The sequence below is a fragment of the Microtus ochrogaster genome, chromosome 10 (genome assembly GCF_000317375.1).
Source record: "Microtus ochrogaster isolate Prairie Vole_2 chromosome 10, MicOch1.0, whole genome shotgun sequence".
NCBI classification, from domain to species: Eukaryota; Metazoa; Chordata; class Mammalia; order Rodentia; family Cricetidae; genus Microtus; species Microtus ochrogaster.
This window is the reverse complement of record NC_022016.1, coordinates 70,518,995-70,534,752: the sequence shown is the minus strand read 5'-3', so window position 1 is coordinate 70,534,752 and position 15,758 is coordinate 70,518,995. Positions and strand designations below refer to the sequence as shown.

Genomic DNA, 15,758 nt, shown 5'->3' with positions numbered 1-15,758 from the left:
GGGGAAAAGGGACAGAAAGAGAGGGAGGGAAGAAGAGAGAGAAAAAAGAATGATAATATGGCAATAGCTGCACATATTAAAGCCCATAGCAATAAAAAGTTTACAATTCAAGTTGAATAAAAGTAAAACTACTTTCAAAGTATTCTAATATTTAAATATTTATCTTTGAGCTAATTCAGTTGATTCTGATATGAAAGAGCTCAAACAGAGGCTAAAATAAAATGCACTTGTTAAATTACTAATTTATGATTGTCCACAATTACATAAAAACAAACAAGACAGACTTCAGACAATGAAAGCTCCAAATGAAAAGCACCACCATGAACTTCACCACCGTCTTGCTCCTTTAAAGCAGATGAGCAATCAGTAAGTTAAACTGGCCTTGGTTCATACCTTGGTTCATAAAGTTTTCAGGATCCAAAAGTTCTAGATATGGAGATACAGAAGCCTAAGACTTTGCTCTATGTGGAAAGTCAGAGGAGATTCTGGGAAGGTATAAGATTGCTTGAGATGAAAACATGCAGCATTAGTTACACTCTTTTCTTCCTTTCTCTAATCTCTGCAACTTTCAACTACCATTCCCTAAAGAAAAGTAAGCAATGACTGACTAGCTTCTTACTTCAAAAGACTGTTTCTGACCCCAAGTATAACAAGGACTTTTTTTTAAAGGCCGTGAAAACCAAAATACAATATTGCTGCCTAAATAAATTCTCAAAAAAAAAAAAAATAAATCAGTTCTCTGGTCAAAGTTAAAAAAAAAATTGCTAAGGCACTGTGGATAATGCTAGTTTTAGTAGTTAAGGGATCCCAAACAGGACCCAAGAAATATTGAACTAAATAGTATCAGGGCTCTTTTCAAATCCCTAACTAAATTCTGAAACACAGATAATTACTATAAAAGAATAATAACATTTATTTTCTCTATAAACACAGCACTGTGTCTTTCATATTTCCTTTATCATGGAGCTAATTAGGTCATACACATAAGTTTTACTAGAGAATACTAGATCCCTTTAAGAAATTAATGAATGTTATAGGTATTATTATATATACGTATATACAAATGCACATTAACTGTGATAGGGAAATAAAACTAAACCATACCAAATTGGATATAGCATTTTTGTTTATTTTTTAAAAACTAATTAGCATATATAAACAGCAACACTAAATCTAGAGAAGGCAGCAGCGAATCCCAGATTGCCAAATACACCTCAAAGCAGGAACAAACTAGCTAATCCAAGAACAAAGGCAGTTGGTAAGGCACAGTGTCTAACAGGCTTTTCGTGGTAAATGGAAAAGGTCCTATCAAGCAGTTGGTCTTGCAGCAAGATTAAAGAGTCTAGATTTCTTTAGGAGTTATATCCGAGGTTGAAATAAAAGGGTTTGGACTTTAGAATGGTCATTATAGATGCTGCATGGGAATATATTAGAAGAAATACAGTAAAACATGAAATGGGGAAACCAATTAGGAAGTGGTCTAATAGTCTAGAAAAAAAATACTGAGGTAGATATGAAACAAGAACTAGTTAAGAGATATTTCAGTGGTGAGCAATAACAGGCTTATGTAGAAACTCAATATTTGTAACACAGTAACACTCTCCCTGGTTCAGACTTAGGCAACAATGTAAATAATTTAAAGTGACAATTTTTATAAACAGAGAAGAAACATGTAAGGAAGGAATATTAAGTATTGTTTTTAGTTTCACAATTTTAGAGATAGTTGCCAAAATGTTTAAGGAAAATGTCAAGTTGGAGAATGAGATGAAAGAGATCAATCAGAAATATGAACTAAGAAAAACTGAGCAGAGACCATGAAATAGATTAGAACACACAGCTTGGCAGTTTTCAGAGTTGGTAGGCAGGAGGTTCAACCCTGCTTAGTGAAGATACAGACTGGGAGCCCACCTCTGGGAGACTGGCTTTACTCAGTAAGTCTAGAGCACATTCTGATGTAGCTGACCTTCATAGTAAGCAAGAACAGATCAGGAGGTCTGGCAGCGATAACCAAGAAGTACAAACACTTGAAAGTTTAGGTAAAGAATGTGCAGAGGAGACTGAAGAGAAAACGAGGACAGGGAAAAGTAGATTGTGGGTCAAGAATGGTAAGCTCTGTTCAATACCAATGAAAAAGTTCCCAAGAGCGAGAAGGATCAATGAGTATAGAAAGGTCAAAGGTAACCCTGATAGCAAGAGGCAGACACAATCTAGAACTTTAATCACAAAGAAAATGATGACAATTTAAGACATTCAGGCTTTGAAGAGGGTAAATAAAAAATGCAGTAACTAGGGGGGTAGAGGGGGGTTTCCCCAAGAGAAAATTTAGAATCCTTTCATGTCCCATTTCTGAAAGATAAGATGCTTTACCAAAAATTACTACTGAATTCCATTATTTTACACAATAATCTGTTTAGCCTCAATTTCAAATGTTATATACCCCACCTATGGTTTGGGTATTTAAATTTTCCAGCATTGACAGAGCACCAAAGTCTCCAGTGTCCCCCTCTCCACATGCTACACCACTTCACCGCTAGTATAGGTCAATTACCCTTGTAAGATCCTCTATTTCAGAACTGAAGTTTGTCTCTCCTTCCATCATTTCTTCTTCTTCTAATGTGCGCTCATCATCAAAATCATGAACCAGCATGTCAGCTGATGGATCAAACTCATGGTCCTCTGATGTTGCTGAGCCTCCTATAAAGAACATTTCCAGACGTATGGTAAACCAAATTAAGTGCATCTTACCAATGTTATTTTAGTATATATGCATTGCTTATTTGAGGCTGAATGTATGTTTAAAAGGACCAGGAAAAAGATAGACACAATAAATGTTTTGCTTTAGAAAATTACTATCTTTACTCATCCCCACTCCCAAAGCTCTTGCAAGGAACTACTATTTGCCATGGCTCACTTCTATATGATCAGTTACACTGTGAAACGGGGGTAGAATATTTGTAACTTAAAAATTTTGCTGTAATCTTCTGAACAGGAAACTCAAGTTATAAGGAAAAAAAAAACTCTGTCAAGTAAAAGTGGTCTTTTTTTGTGGAGGGGGAAAAACAATTTTTAAGCACCCAATTAATGCTTGAGAGTCTCTCTGGTACCTCATAGTCTGAACAGTCATATACCACAGAGTGATTTTTTTTTAGGTCAATGACAGGCTGTATATATTACAGAGGCTACACCATACAGGCATGTGGTAAGTTTGCAGAGGTATGTTATGCTCTATGATACTTGCTCAGCCACCTGAATTTATCAGAATGTACGTTTGCTGTTAAACAACACTCGCCCATCTAGTGAAAATATACGTGTACTATCGGCACTGCTTTGAAAAAATATTCTAATATTTGAGCAATTATCTTAAACTTATATAGCTAATCTGAAATAGCTCAGGGGTAATAGGAGTAAAATGTATTAAGAAGATATCTAAATTTTTCTCAAAGGCAATACAAGAAACTCAAAGGAACTGATGTATCCTAATCAATATTTAGCCTCCGTTGGGGGGATATTACTAGATTCCATAGGGTTACCATCAAACAGACTGCAAAAGCTAGGAATGTGTGTGTTCTGTAGATATTGCCCACGTTTTGATTACTGCCAAACCAACACTTCAGTTTGTAAAAGTACTGCTTACTCATAGACAAGTATGTCATTTAACATTGAAAAACCAAATTTTTTTTTTTTTAAAAAAAAAATCAGTTTATTGTAAGGGTTGCACTAACAATCCCCTTATTCCAAACTATGTAAGACAATCAGTGGGTAAAATAAAGAAACCAGGGCATACCGATGATTCAGGTTCTTTAGTCAATTCCCACAATATTCAGAAGAATCCCCTTTTAAATGTGTGCCAAATAATAAGCTCGATCATTTGGCAAACATTATTTCAATCCTCACGCAGTGGTATGAAATATTATCACTCCATTAAAAGGGGGAGGGAAGAAAAAGAGTCAAGGCTTAAGGACGTAAGTACCAGTTCTAAATACAGCAAAGATGGAACGGAGTCCTAGCTGTAATTTCAAATCTTGTGCTCCAAACTTCTTAAAAGTCCTCTAAGTATCTTGTCTCAAAGAACACTTATGGAGAGCCTGAGTTTACTAAAATATGTGCAAGCCCTGATAGGTGGCAAAACACCTGAAAGACAAAATTCTGTTTGAGAAGTATTTAAAAATGATATTAAAGAAATATAAACACCAAATATAATTTATTTTATACTAGATTTTAGTGAAAATGAGTAATAATAATTATGCAAGTTTCAAAATGATTTATATAAAAAAATAGAAAAGCATCCTGTCTTAATTTTTTATAACAGACTATCCTAATTTACTGTTGTTACAGTAACAGTTGAACTACTGGGCAGGAGGGTTCCCATGAGGACACAGATAAGGACCATTAACTTGGATTTTTAGTTTTATCATCCCTTTAGTTTCCTGAAACTTTTCTTATGAGACACTTAACAGTCAACAGTGAAGGAGTCTCACAAACGATGCTACACTTTTACTGATGTTTGTAGACGGAACAACTCAAAAACATAAACAAATATCCTGTATTACTGGAGCTAGAGAGAGGGCTCAGGGTTAAGAGGACAAGTTACTCTTGCAGAGGAGCTGGGTTCAGTTTCGAACACTCACCTGGTAGCTCCCAACCTCCTTTAACTTAAGCTCTAGGGGATTCTTCTTCTGAGCTCCATAAGCTCCAAGCATGTGCACAGTATATACATACACACAAGCAAAACATCCATACATACAAAAAGATTTTATCACCATCCCTCTCTTTGGACATTATTAAACTTAACATAGTTCTTATTGAGTATAGGTATTGCCAAAAATAATTCTGCTAAATTTTAACTACTCATCGTTATACTCTTATCCACTTAAACACTTCCAAACTCACTGTACACAGCACCGAATCATGAACGTCATATTACTTACCCGAGATCTTTTAGTTTTTGGCCATCATCTGCAGACAGTTCTACTTGAAGACCTGTCATCTCACTCCCCCACTACATTAAATGCCAAAGCGTAAAGGAGCTGCTCTTCTAATTCCAACTCCTTTTCCACATATAGACTTGCAATTTCAACTATTTTCTTGCCTTAAACTGGTGTTTGTTTTATATGGGTTCTTACTACCTTATTTGCAAAAGTAGCAAGTAACCATCACATTACTGTCTGCCAGATTGTAGACCCATTATTAGGACCGTTTCCTGGAGGGGAAGCTCAATAACAAGTACATCTTTTTGCTTTGTAAAAGTTAAGTATCTTGCTAGGGAGTTAAGATAATCACTACTCTGTCATCTACTTTTGGATCATCTTTTTTAAAGGAACAAAGATAACTTTAGACTATAATGTATCATGTATACCTAGTTAGTCACTTAAAAAACCTCCCGCTCACATATAAGGGTTTTGTACTGTGCCTGCACATTGGATGATGCTGAGTCTATAGATGAGTCATTTAGCAAAGTTATGTGTCTATGACTGCTAGCTATGAAGAGCAGCCTTTGACAGGTAAACAGTATTTGTTTACACGAGTCCTTTATCCTTAATTCTATCAACTTTAGTAACTCTCTATAACTGCATAGCAACAAATGCTCCTTCTGCCACAGGCCCTGATATTTATATACTTATTGAAACAATACAGTGATTACACTTTTCTGATTTCATGTGACTGCTAACTCCTACTATCCTGAACTAATTTATAAACCACAAAGTTAAAAGAAAAAAGTTACAAAGCTTGGCATACTGGAAAAAGAAGACAAACTCTCTTTAACTGATAAGAGTAACTGTAAAGTTAATACTCAAGTATTTAGCACTTTAATCCACTCTCTAAAACAGAACAAGTTATGTCCATGGAAAGCTTCCTGGATTATTAAAAAAGACTATTCATGTTAATCACACACACAAAAAAATTTACAATACAAGCTAGGTGGTGGTGACACACGCATTTAACCAGCACCTGGGAAGCAGAAGCAGGTGGATCCCTGACCAGCCTGGTCTACAAAGCAAGTCCAAGACATGCAGGGCTGCACAGAGAAACCCTTTCCAGGGAGAAGGGGGTGGGGTAGGGAAGGACCATCCCACAAAAGAATGAAACCCCCCAAAATAAAATAACAATATAAATGGCAATAGTTTCAATAAGCAAAATTCAGCAATGTGATGCTAAACTTTGCTAAATATTCAATGTGTGAGATATTTCCAAACAAAACAAACCTTAGAAGACTCCCGAGGAACAAAAAATTATGTGCAGTATTGAAGAAAAAATATAAAAACGCAGGATGAAGAACTCACCAAGGCCAGCTGGCCTGGGTCTGAAAAAACCTGGGATAAAACCGGACTCGCTGAACATAGTGGACAATGAGGACTACTGAGAACTCAAGAACAATGGCAATGGGTTTTTGATCCTACTGCACGTACTGGCTTTGTGGGAGCCTAGGCAGTTTGGATGCTCACTTTACTAGACCTGGATGGAGGTGGGGGTTCCTTGGACTTCCCACAGGGCAGGGAACCCTGATAGCTCTTTGGGCTGAAGAGGGAGGGGGACTTGACTGGGGGAGGGGGAGGGAAATGGGAGGCGGTGGCGGGGAGGAGGCAGAAATCTTTAATAAATAAATAAACGGGGGAAAATGCAGGGTGAACAGTTAAGAGTATATACAACCTATCCTACTCAAATCAATCTACAAATAAATTCCTTTTGTTTCTGATGCCTACTCCCCTGCTGAATGGTTGGCTTATTTTACTATGTCCTTCACTGGTAAATATATTAACAATTTTTTATCAAATAAAATGTTCTGAGTATCTGTAAGCTTACTCGTTTTCAAAAGCATTATTTCATATACGTTTTCAATTAAACAACAATTTAAAACTATAAGAAATACATAAAGCAACTGAGAAGAGTGGAAGAGAAACAAGAGGAAAGAGGGACAAAGAGGAGAGGAGAAAGAAAGCCCAGACAGTTAGGAAGGACTTGCAGCAGCCTCACCTGGGCTTTCAGGGGCAGTCAAACATTTCATCCATTTCTTTTTCCCCAGAAAATAGAAGCGTTCAGAAGAAAAGCAAGTCAGACGCCAGTCTAGCTCCTCTAACATTTATGCCGACTAATAGGACAAACAGTCAAATAGGATTATAAAAGCACAAAAAATACTTACCTGGACTTGAAGACTCAACAGATGGCTAAAGGGAAAAGAAAATAAATTAACATTTTGTGTAATGTACCTTCATAAGCATTTTAAGAAGCATTCAATGACTAGCGATACCAAAAACTTACAATAAGTTTTAATGTCTAACACAAAACAATTTTTTTTATATAATCTTTCCCTTCTATTTTGCTAAAGTCCAAAGAAAAATCTAAAACCCTCTTGGATTTAGAAGCAAAAATAGTAATATGAAATTAATTCTGATTTTAAAAACAAATACAGTCCTTAAAAACACAGACAAGAGAGGTATAGTTTTAGATCTTAAAATCTCCAGAAATAGTTCTTATCTTACTTATAATTGAAATAACCATACACAAAATTTGTTACCAGTGGTTTTTAAAGCCCCCAAACAAAACAAAAACCAAATTGTGAAACAAGAGATAGAAACAATTACATTCCCCCAACCACAATACTAGGGACTGAACCCAGAGCTTCAAACAAGTACACGCTAGGCAAGTATTCTACCAACAGCTATATCCCCCACCTCACCCTCTAGAAGAACAAAATCTTTCTAAAATCCAGGATGGCTTTGATCTCATCATCTCCTGCCTCAGCATCCCAACTAAGTGCAGAACTTACAGGTATCACTGTATCACTCATTAACAATCATAAATGGAAAAATATAAAGATAAAATTGGTAGCAACTACTTTTACTAATATTGCCACTTGACAGCGTGGTTGTTTTATCTCAATTCAGCTAATTTACAATTATAACAAGTCATCTTCAAACATAAATTCCTTCTAGACAAATTCAGTAACTTGGGAGAACTTAAAATGCCAGTTTAGCCAGAGCTACCCACAGATGTTCTGCGAAGGAAAAAGTCACTGGCAAAAGAAGAGCATACTCTAAGATTATTTCTTCTGCTAAACACAACAGGGCCAAGAAGTAAGGCAATTAAAAAAAAGGGGGGGGGAATGTGGTTGATTTTCAAATCCATGGACTCTAAGACAGATCTTTATGAGGCATTTATATTCCATTCTGAAACCTGCCTACATCATGGTACTGTTCTAAGGGCAGCGTTCCAGATTCCAGTAGTGACCTATGTTGGCTTCCTTTGAAGCACACTTTTTCAGTGGTTCAATTTCTACCTCTAAATTTTAGTAAGAGAACAGTTCATCCCTTCAGCATGGTTTTCTAACAATACCACCACCACAAAAAACAAAACAAAACAAAACAAACAACAACAAAAAACAAACCAAAAACCAAACACCAAAAAAAAAAAAAAAAAAACCACCAAAAAACAGAGTCAAGAACACGCCATGCAGCCACCGGAGGAGAAAGCCACCCTAGCACCAGTATGGAGGTAAACCACAAGCCTTGTGGTAAAATACAAAATGATAGAAATGGGTTCACTTAAGATATGAGAACTAGCTAGCAACGGCCTAAGTGACTAGCCAAGCAGTGTTTAATTAATACAGTTTCTGTGTGATTATTTCAGGTCTGGGCAGCCGGGAATGAACAAGCAGCCTCCGACTACACATAGTATTATCTATTTCCTATACCATACCACCATTATTTTAAAGTTATCATGCCAGAACAGTTAATAGAATTGTTTAGTTGGTTTCTCTGATGAGAAGTTGGACAGTAGGATGTTATGGAAATAATACTATAACCATAAAAAGGGCAGAACACACAGTTCTGACGTGAAATGGGTGTAGGTAGACACTATAGCTATTATCCAGCAAATCAACATTTTAAAATCGTAATTCCAACTGTAAGTCTAACCTTTGGACAATTATATCATTCAATGACTTCATTTGTTGCCAAGTTGGTAAGTACTACAGACAAGCTTCATGATACTCCTTTTCCTTTTTAAGTAAATGTCTGAAGCAAATATACATGACATAAACAACAACCACAATTTCTTATGGATTAGGACTCAAAGAGAAACAGTTCCTGAACATAATTGTTTTTTTTTTTTAACATTACAATGTTTCATAGTCTTCTGATTAAAGAAGAAAAAGTTTTCTGAAAGTTTGTTGGCACACTTTTAGTCCTAGTACTCGGGAGGCAGGAAGAGTTGAGGCTGGTCTGGTCTATGGAGTGAGTGCTAGACCAGCCAGAAATACATAGTAAGACCCTGTGTTTAAAAAAAGGGGGGGGAGGGCATCTTTTGACTGAAAATAACTACTCTGGACATGAACAAGTTTAAAGGCATTAGCTATTATCAATAATAGGATACTGAATATGGAAGCTGTGTACCTCGGTTTATGACAGGCCTTTCACCAGCAGTAAATAACAATACCACACTGATGAGTATTAGCAGCAAATAGCTGCCAGCTTGAAGTTCTAAAAAGGCCCCAAATACTTACTATTCCGTAAGAAGCCTGTGTTTAGAGGACTGGCAGCATTGTTAAGCAGAGCGCACTCCCCTGAACACACTGCTTAATGTTCAAAGAGAGCTAATATTCTGTTAGACATGTTGGGCTAGATGGAAGGTAACATTCACAAGCTGGAGCGGGACAGGACATGCTAAGTGTCTATTTTTAGTGGTTTATGTCACAAATAAAATTTTATCAGTTTAGGAGGAAAGGATGAGATTAGTTTATTGTAACTTAATTGCATCCAATCAAATCAAGATTTATCCACTGGAAACAAGCATTTTAAAAGTTCTTACTGTGACTACTACTTTTATTCAAATGACAAAAATAAAATTCAAGATCAAGTTGTGTTTATTATCACAATACAGGAGTTTCAATATAGAATGAAAGCATTTTTACAGACATACAAGAACACAATTTCTATTTACAGTGCTACAACTCTCAAATGGAGTTACTTTATTTTAATCATATACGTAGTATCAACACCTACTCTTTGCACTTGTTTCACACAATAGCAAACTCAGGCTGTGCACTGAAAAGATGAAGGTTTCGTGGCGGGATGAAGACGGCTGAGGAAGCCTCTCACTCAAGGTTCCACTACACCTCACACCGCTAAGACAAAGTCAACCCTCTCTTTTCCGTCCTTCCTCGCTACTCTCTATTCCTAAAAATCTCTCTTACCAACTCAAACCATGCTTCAAATAGAAAAACAAACTGATTATTTTTCTTGTTGAATAGTTATGTTTCTTTAGGAACTAGTCTTGACTTAACAATCTACTCCAAAGGAGCTTGGATATTTTACCTTTTAATATTACAGTTAGAAAAAAGGAGAAAGGTGAAACAAAACTACAAGTAAATTAAACACTTATTTTTGAACAATATCTATTTTTATGAACATAAACAGAAGTTAGAGGAATAAAATATTCTTAAAATACTCACAGTATTGTTAAAAATATGAATGACTTCAACAATTCAGATCTTTAACTAACATCAACATAGCCTACTATTACACATATAGGTGTATATCAATATGTATGTGTGTTATTTATTATTGTAGCTTGTTTAAAGAGAAGAGTTAAATGGAAATTTTAGAAATGATACATGCATCTTCCAAGAAACATTAACACCACGAGTCTGTAACATAATGATGAAACAGACTGTATGTTTCAGTTATAAGAAGACTAAGAAACAGAGTTTAATAAAAATAATAACACCTATATTCAGAGAATGAGTCGGTAAGCAGAGGGTTTTCCCATTTTATGGTTTTCTGTATTGCTGGAATTTTCAATTGTTTTCACATATTACTCATTTTTTTAAAGAGAAAATGAGGACCATAAATCTCTTAATTTTTGAAAACAAAACACTAGTGCTGTTAAAACTAACACTCGGCAGATAGAGGAAGGCAGATCTGCGGACCAGAGTTCAAGGCCAGCACAGACTGAATTCCAGGACAGCCAGGGCCACACAGAGAAACCCTGTCTTAAAAACCTAAAAAAAAGAAAAAAGAAAACAAAAAACCTAGTGTGTTTTTGGTTTTTTTACTATTTCTTAATTATAATCTTTTTTTTTTTTTTTTTTTTTATTTTTTGAGACAGGGTTTCTCTGTGCATTTTGGAGCCTGTCCTGGAACTAGCTCTGTAGACCAGGCTGGTCTCGAACTCACAGAGATCCGCCTGCCTCTGCCTCCCGAGTGCTGGGATTAAAGGCATGCACCACCACCGCCCGGCCTTAATTATAATCTTTAAAAGTTAGTTTAATTTTTGGTATATACATGTTATGTGGGAGAGAAAACTAACTAGGCAGAAGACAAAGGAAAAAAAACAGGCTGAAGTAAAAGCAGCTGTATACTGCTCCTGTATACTACCATGCTCTACAGCTGGTTAAGTCGCTGTTCTAACCTCAGTGCCTCAACTGTCTTCAATTCTTGTTAGCACTTCTCTAAAACAAAACCCTAATTTGTGAGAGTCAAGACAAACTCTAGGGGGAAAAAAAAAAACAAACCTAGAATAATATTTCTTTTCACAAAAATTAATGTGTTCAAAGTATTTACTAGATCTTCAGTAAAAAGAAATGACTTCCCCCCTCAAACCAATTCTATCACCATTTCTTACAAGTTGCCATTACTTTCTTAGGATAGAAGATAAAACAGATTCATGAAGGAATGGAGGTAACAGGCTGAGCTGGAGTTAGGAAAGTCCATTCCAGGATGCATATGCATACTGCAGGCATACCGTGTCAAAGGCTCCCCATTCTACCCTCTTCCATACACGTGTGGATCAGTTCAACCCGTCTTTACTCTCAGAAATGCTGTTAGTCTCCAGACTACCTGAGGTTGAAATTAGGAAATTTACTACAGCAGCAATATTTCCCAAGGTAGAATGGCATTCTGGAAGACAAGCACTAGGAAGGCACGAGTCTGGGACTTGACTGAGCTACACAGACTAATTATGTTATGTAGGACAAAGTGCCTAAGTGCTGATCAGTTTCATTTTCTCTATGGTGAAAAGCCTTCTATTTCTTTAAGTTCCTTTAAAACCTAGGCTTACTTTCATTACGAATTACCCAAAATGCAGTTAAAAGATAGGTAAGCTTAATATTGTCTTCTGACTTGATTTTTTTTTTAAAAAACATGACTATAGGAAAAGGCAAGCTCAATAGACATAAAGCTGCTTTAGAAACACACACACACACACACACACACACACACTTTAACAATTACATAGCCATAGAAAAACCCAAGCAACGGTTTAGTCTCTGGTATGAATTCTGGGGCCATTTGTTAATCCTTTAAAAACATGAGATTTGTTCTGAACATCAAGCAAGAAATTTTTACATGGTGATTTATTTCTATGAAGACAGACTATGCTTCACTGGCAGTGTATGCATCTAAATTATATGGGAAATAGATTAGTTTCACCAACATAACTTTAAATGAATTCACATCTGTTATTCCCCCACCTAGGTTATCAAGTGTGTTGACTTAGTCCACACAAATGAAACATTTCAAGACTTTCATGCAGCACTGGAGTTCCCGACTATTCTGGACAGCTTTGAGAAATAAATAATAAGCAAAGAAAATAAAACTCATCACCACTATAGAGAACTGTTTACAGTTTAAATTCACTGCTGTTAGGAGAAACTAACACTGAAGAGAAACACAATCCAGTTTCCTTAAAAAACAAACCACAAACCAAAATCCAAGAAATCTCAAATAATGCTAAACAAGGACTATGTTGAGAAATGGATGGATATAATAGTAAATAAATGTATCATTATTGAAAATATTTAAACTAATACATTAAGAAAGTCTATTTAAATATTTTGTTATAGAAGAAAGGCTCAGGTGAAAAAAAAATAGATCTTAAATTGTACGTGGCTGTTTTTTCCCCTTAAGAATCCCAAAAGGCAGTGGTGACCTTTAATCCCAACACTTGGGAGGCAGAGACAGACAGATCTCTGTGAGTTTAAGTCAGTCTGGTCTACAGAGGGAATTCCAGGACAGGCTCCAAAGCTACAGAGAAACCCTGTCTGGAAAAATGGGGGGTGTGGGGGTGGAGCCCTGTATGTTTACATACTCTGAAATAAATGACAAAATTCTTTGTTCACAAAGGTCCCTGCACCACATTCCTTATAAAGCCCTAAGGATCAACTAACTATTCCTTCCTCTTATTTTTTTTCTCTCACTGACTTTATAGAACTGTGACTACTCTGTAATTTCCTTCCTTTTCGTGTAACAGGAGAGCCTCCTTTAGTAAGCCCATGTAAGGACTCATAAGAAATGATAAGCACTGGGAGATATTATCGAAAAGAACTAAGAAGGAGAACATATACTAATCCTTCTGTGTACACGAAATATCGTTTCACGTGTCCACAACTGAAGAACCACTAAACATATACTTTTCAGTCTTTTTTTTTATACTTTCTATTATAAACTCAAGAGATGGCCAAATCAGTATATTAAAACCCCAACTATTACATATTACAATTGTATTTAATGCCACTTACAGTTACAAATCAAGTATTTTTCTGGAAAAAATGTCAAGATCATTCCTGAAATAGGAAAGAACAATGTAAATCTACAAGCAGAATGCTTAAATTTCTGTGTGGAGCTAGCTTCAATTCCCCCATAGTTACCAGTCAATGCATACTGTTCTCAGTTTTTCTTATTCAAAAGCACTGTAGTTCAGAATGCAATTTCTTTACTGCATACATCATAAAAAAAAAACCCTATTAAGTCTATACAGAAGTAAAAACATTTTTAACCAAACTTCTTCTCCAAAATTAACTGCTCTTTAAAAAATAAACCCCAATTATTAAAAAATTAAGACAAGGAAAATTATAAGTTTGTTTTCACCTATTTTGGGATATTTTCAGTGACACATAAAGTTCCTACATTCCTCTAAGTTCATGAGACCCTTGGGTTCTATCCTACACAGCAAAGCAAAGAGAACCTATAAACACTCAAAGACTGTAACAGATATTCCAGTTCACTAAACAAATGCACGGAGAACAAAAGTCAAGTTCTAGAAATTAAACCATTCATGTGTTCCTGCAAATCCTAAGAATTCCATCTCCACAGAATGAAATACCTAAGAGTGGCTTCAAGTAGAAAACAAGAAATAGCCAGTTTCAGCACACCACTCCCTTTCATTTCTAAAACAAAAAAAATGCTAATGTGCTGGGCGGTGGTGGCGCACGCCTTTAATCCCAGCACTCGGAAGGCAGAGGCAGGCGGATCTCTGTGAGTTTGAGGCCAGCCTGGTCTACAAGAGCTAGTTCCAGGACAGGAACCAAAGCTACAGAGAAACTCTGTCTCGAAAAAAAAAAAAAAAAAAAAAAGTTAATGTAACAAAATAATGTTCTCGCTGTGCAGGAAGTAAGCTGACACTTCAGTATTTTTGTACACAAAGCTACTTTCAATAGCTTGCTGTGGGATAGGACTACACAACAACATAAACTTTGGGCAACAGTACAGCAGTGTGTTCCTGCTGTGCAGTCTAGTGGGTTTTCAGCAGAGGGAATCCAGGGACAGTCATCTGACAAGATGCTTGACAATCCAGCTACTTAGTCTACCTCCTCTGAGCACAGGAGTCAGACCCCACCAGGAGGGAAGTCCAGGAACAGACTCAGGCTAGTGGATCAAAGCCAGGCACATTTAAGTGAAATAAAATTACTGTGGTAACTAAATTCATGTTTTGCAATCCTTTAACTATGAACAGGTAAAATGAAAATAGACATAATGCATTCTTGCTGTAAGTCAGTAAAATTATTTTCAATAAGGGCAGCAAGCAGTCCTACTACTGTAAAAATCTCTCTTTCAGCTAGGTGACGAGGCACGCCCTTTTAGAGGTAGGTGGATCTCTGTGGGTTCGAGGTCAGCCTGGTCTACTGAGTGAGTTCCAGGACAGTCAGGGCTCTTACACAGAGAGAAACCCCGTCTCGAAAAACAAACAAACAAAAATTTCTTCTTTCTTCATAAAGGCAATTCTATAATAGAAGCACAAGTTAACACCCTAAAAATGATTCCAGGAAGCTTGACTGGTACAGGAAAGGTCTACCATCTTATGCTTCTCTATTTTAAGATTTAAGGATATTATGTATTAACAAAAGTAATCACTAGCCACTTCATTTAGCAAATGAAGGAGTTGAATACTGAGAGCTAAGTGGTAAGTAAATAAAATCACTTACTTCCTCAAGCTATTTTTTAATGCCTTTGACATAAAAATATGGAAATGTTTGGCAATTGTTTCGCCTTATTAATCAAGTAGTTACCCGATTTGCTTCAATAGAGAACCAAAAAAGACCAAAAATAACAATGTGAACTCCGGGGATATAAATAATAACAACATTCGCAGATAAAAATTAAACAAGGCAAACTAGACAACGGATGTTTAAAGGCTTAAAACCAGACACGATGTTAAAATTTCCTATAGTACATTCGAAGGCCTAATTACTCCTAAACAAACTTGTTTGCCTACCAATCTGAGCGCGAACCAGGAACTTGTTTACTAGAAATGAAGCGAAGGCTGGGAAGGGATGTGGCTCAGTGGTAGAGCGTTTGCTTGCTTGTCTGCTTTGCTCAAGACCCTTGGGTTCTATCCTATAGCAAATCAGGGGGGACAAGAGAAACAAGAAAAGCTTCCTCCAAGGAAAGAAAAATGATGGGTAAATAAATAATAGGCAGTTTTGAAACTTTGATTTGGAAGTTTTTTTTTTAAAGATAGGTAAGCTTAATATTGTCTTCTGACTT

At 36.3% G+C, this 15,758-nt stretch overlaps 1 protein-coding gene across 8 annotated transcripts in view; it reads right to left on the bottom strand.

The window, feature by feature from the left end:
• Mier1 (MIER1 transcriptional regulator) overlaps positions 1-15,758 on the bottom strand; it is a 51,897-nt gene that overhangs the window by 29,972 nt on the left and 6,167 nt on the right. For 4 of the 8 annotated variants that reach the window (XM_005353483.3, XM_005353485.3, XM_026782113.1 and 1 more), the window contains 2 exons: positions 7,139-7,163; positions 2,549-2,694 (listed from right to left, as the gene is read on the bottom strand). In XM_005353483.3, the coding sequence (XP_005353540.2) occupies positions 2,549-2,694; positions 7,139-7,163 (171 nt within the window). Of the gene's footprint in view, positions 1-2,548; positions 2,695-6,972; positions 7,010-7,138; positions 7,164-15,758 lie in introns of all 8 variants that reach the window. The other 4 variants (XM_026782111.1, XM_026782112.1, XM_026782114.1 and 1 more) reach the window with 2 other exon arrangements.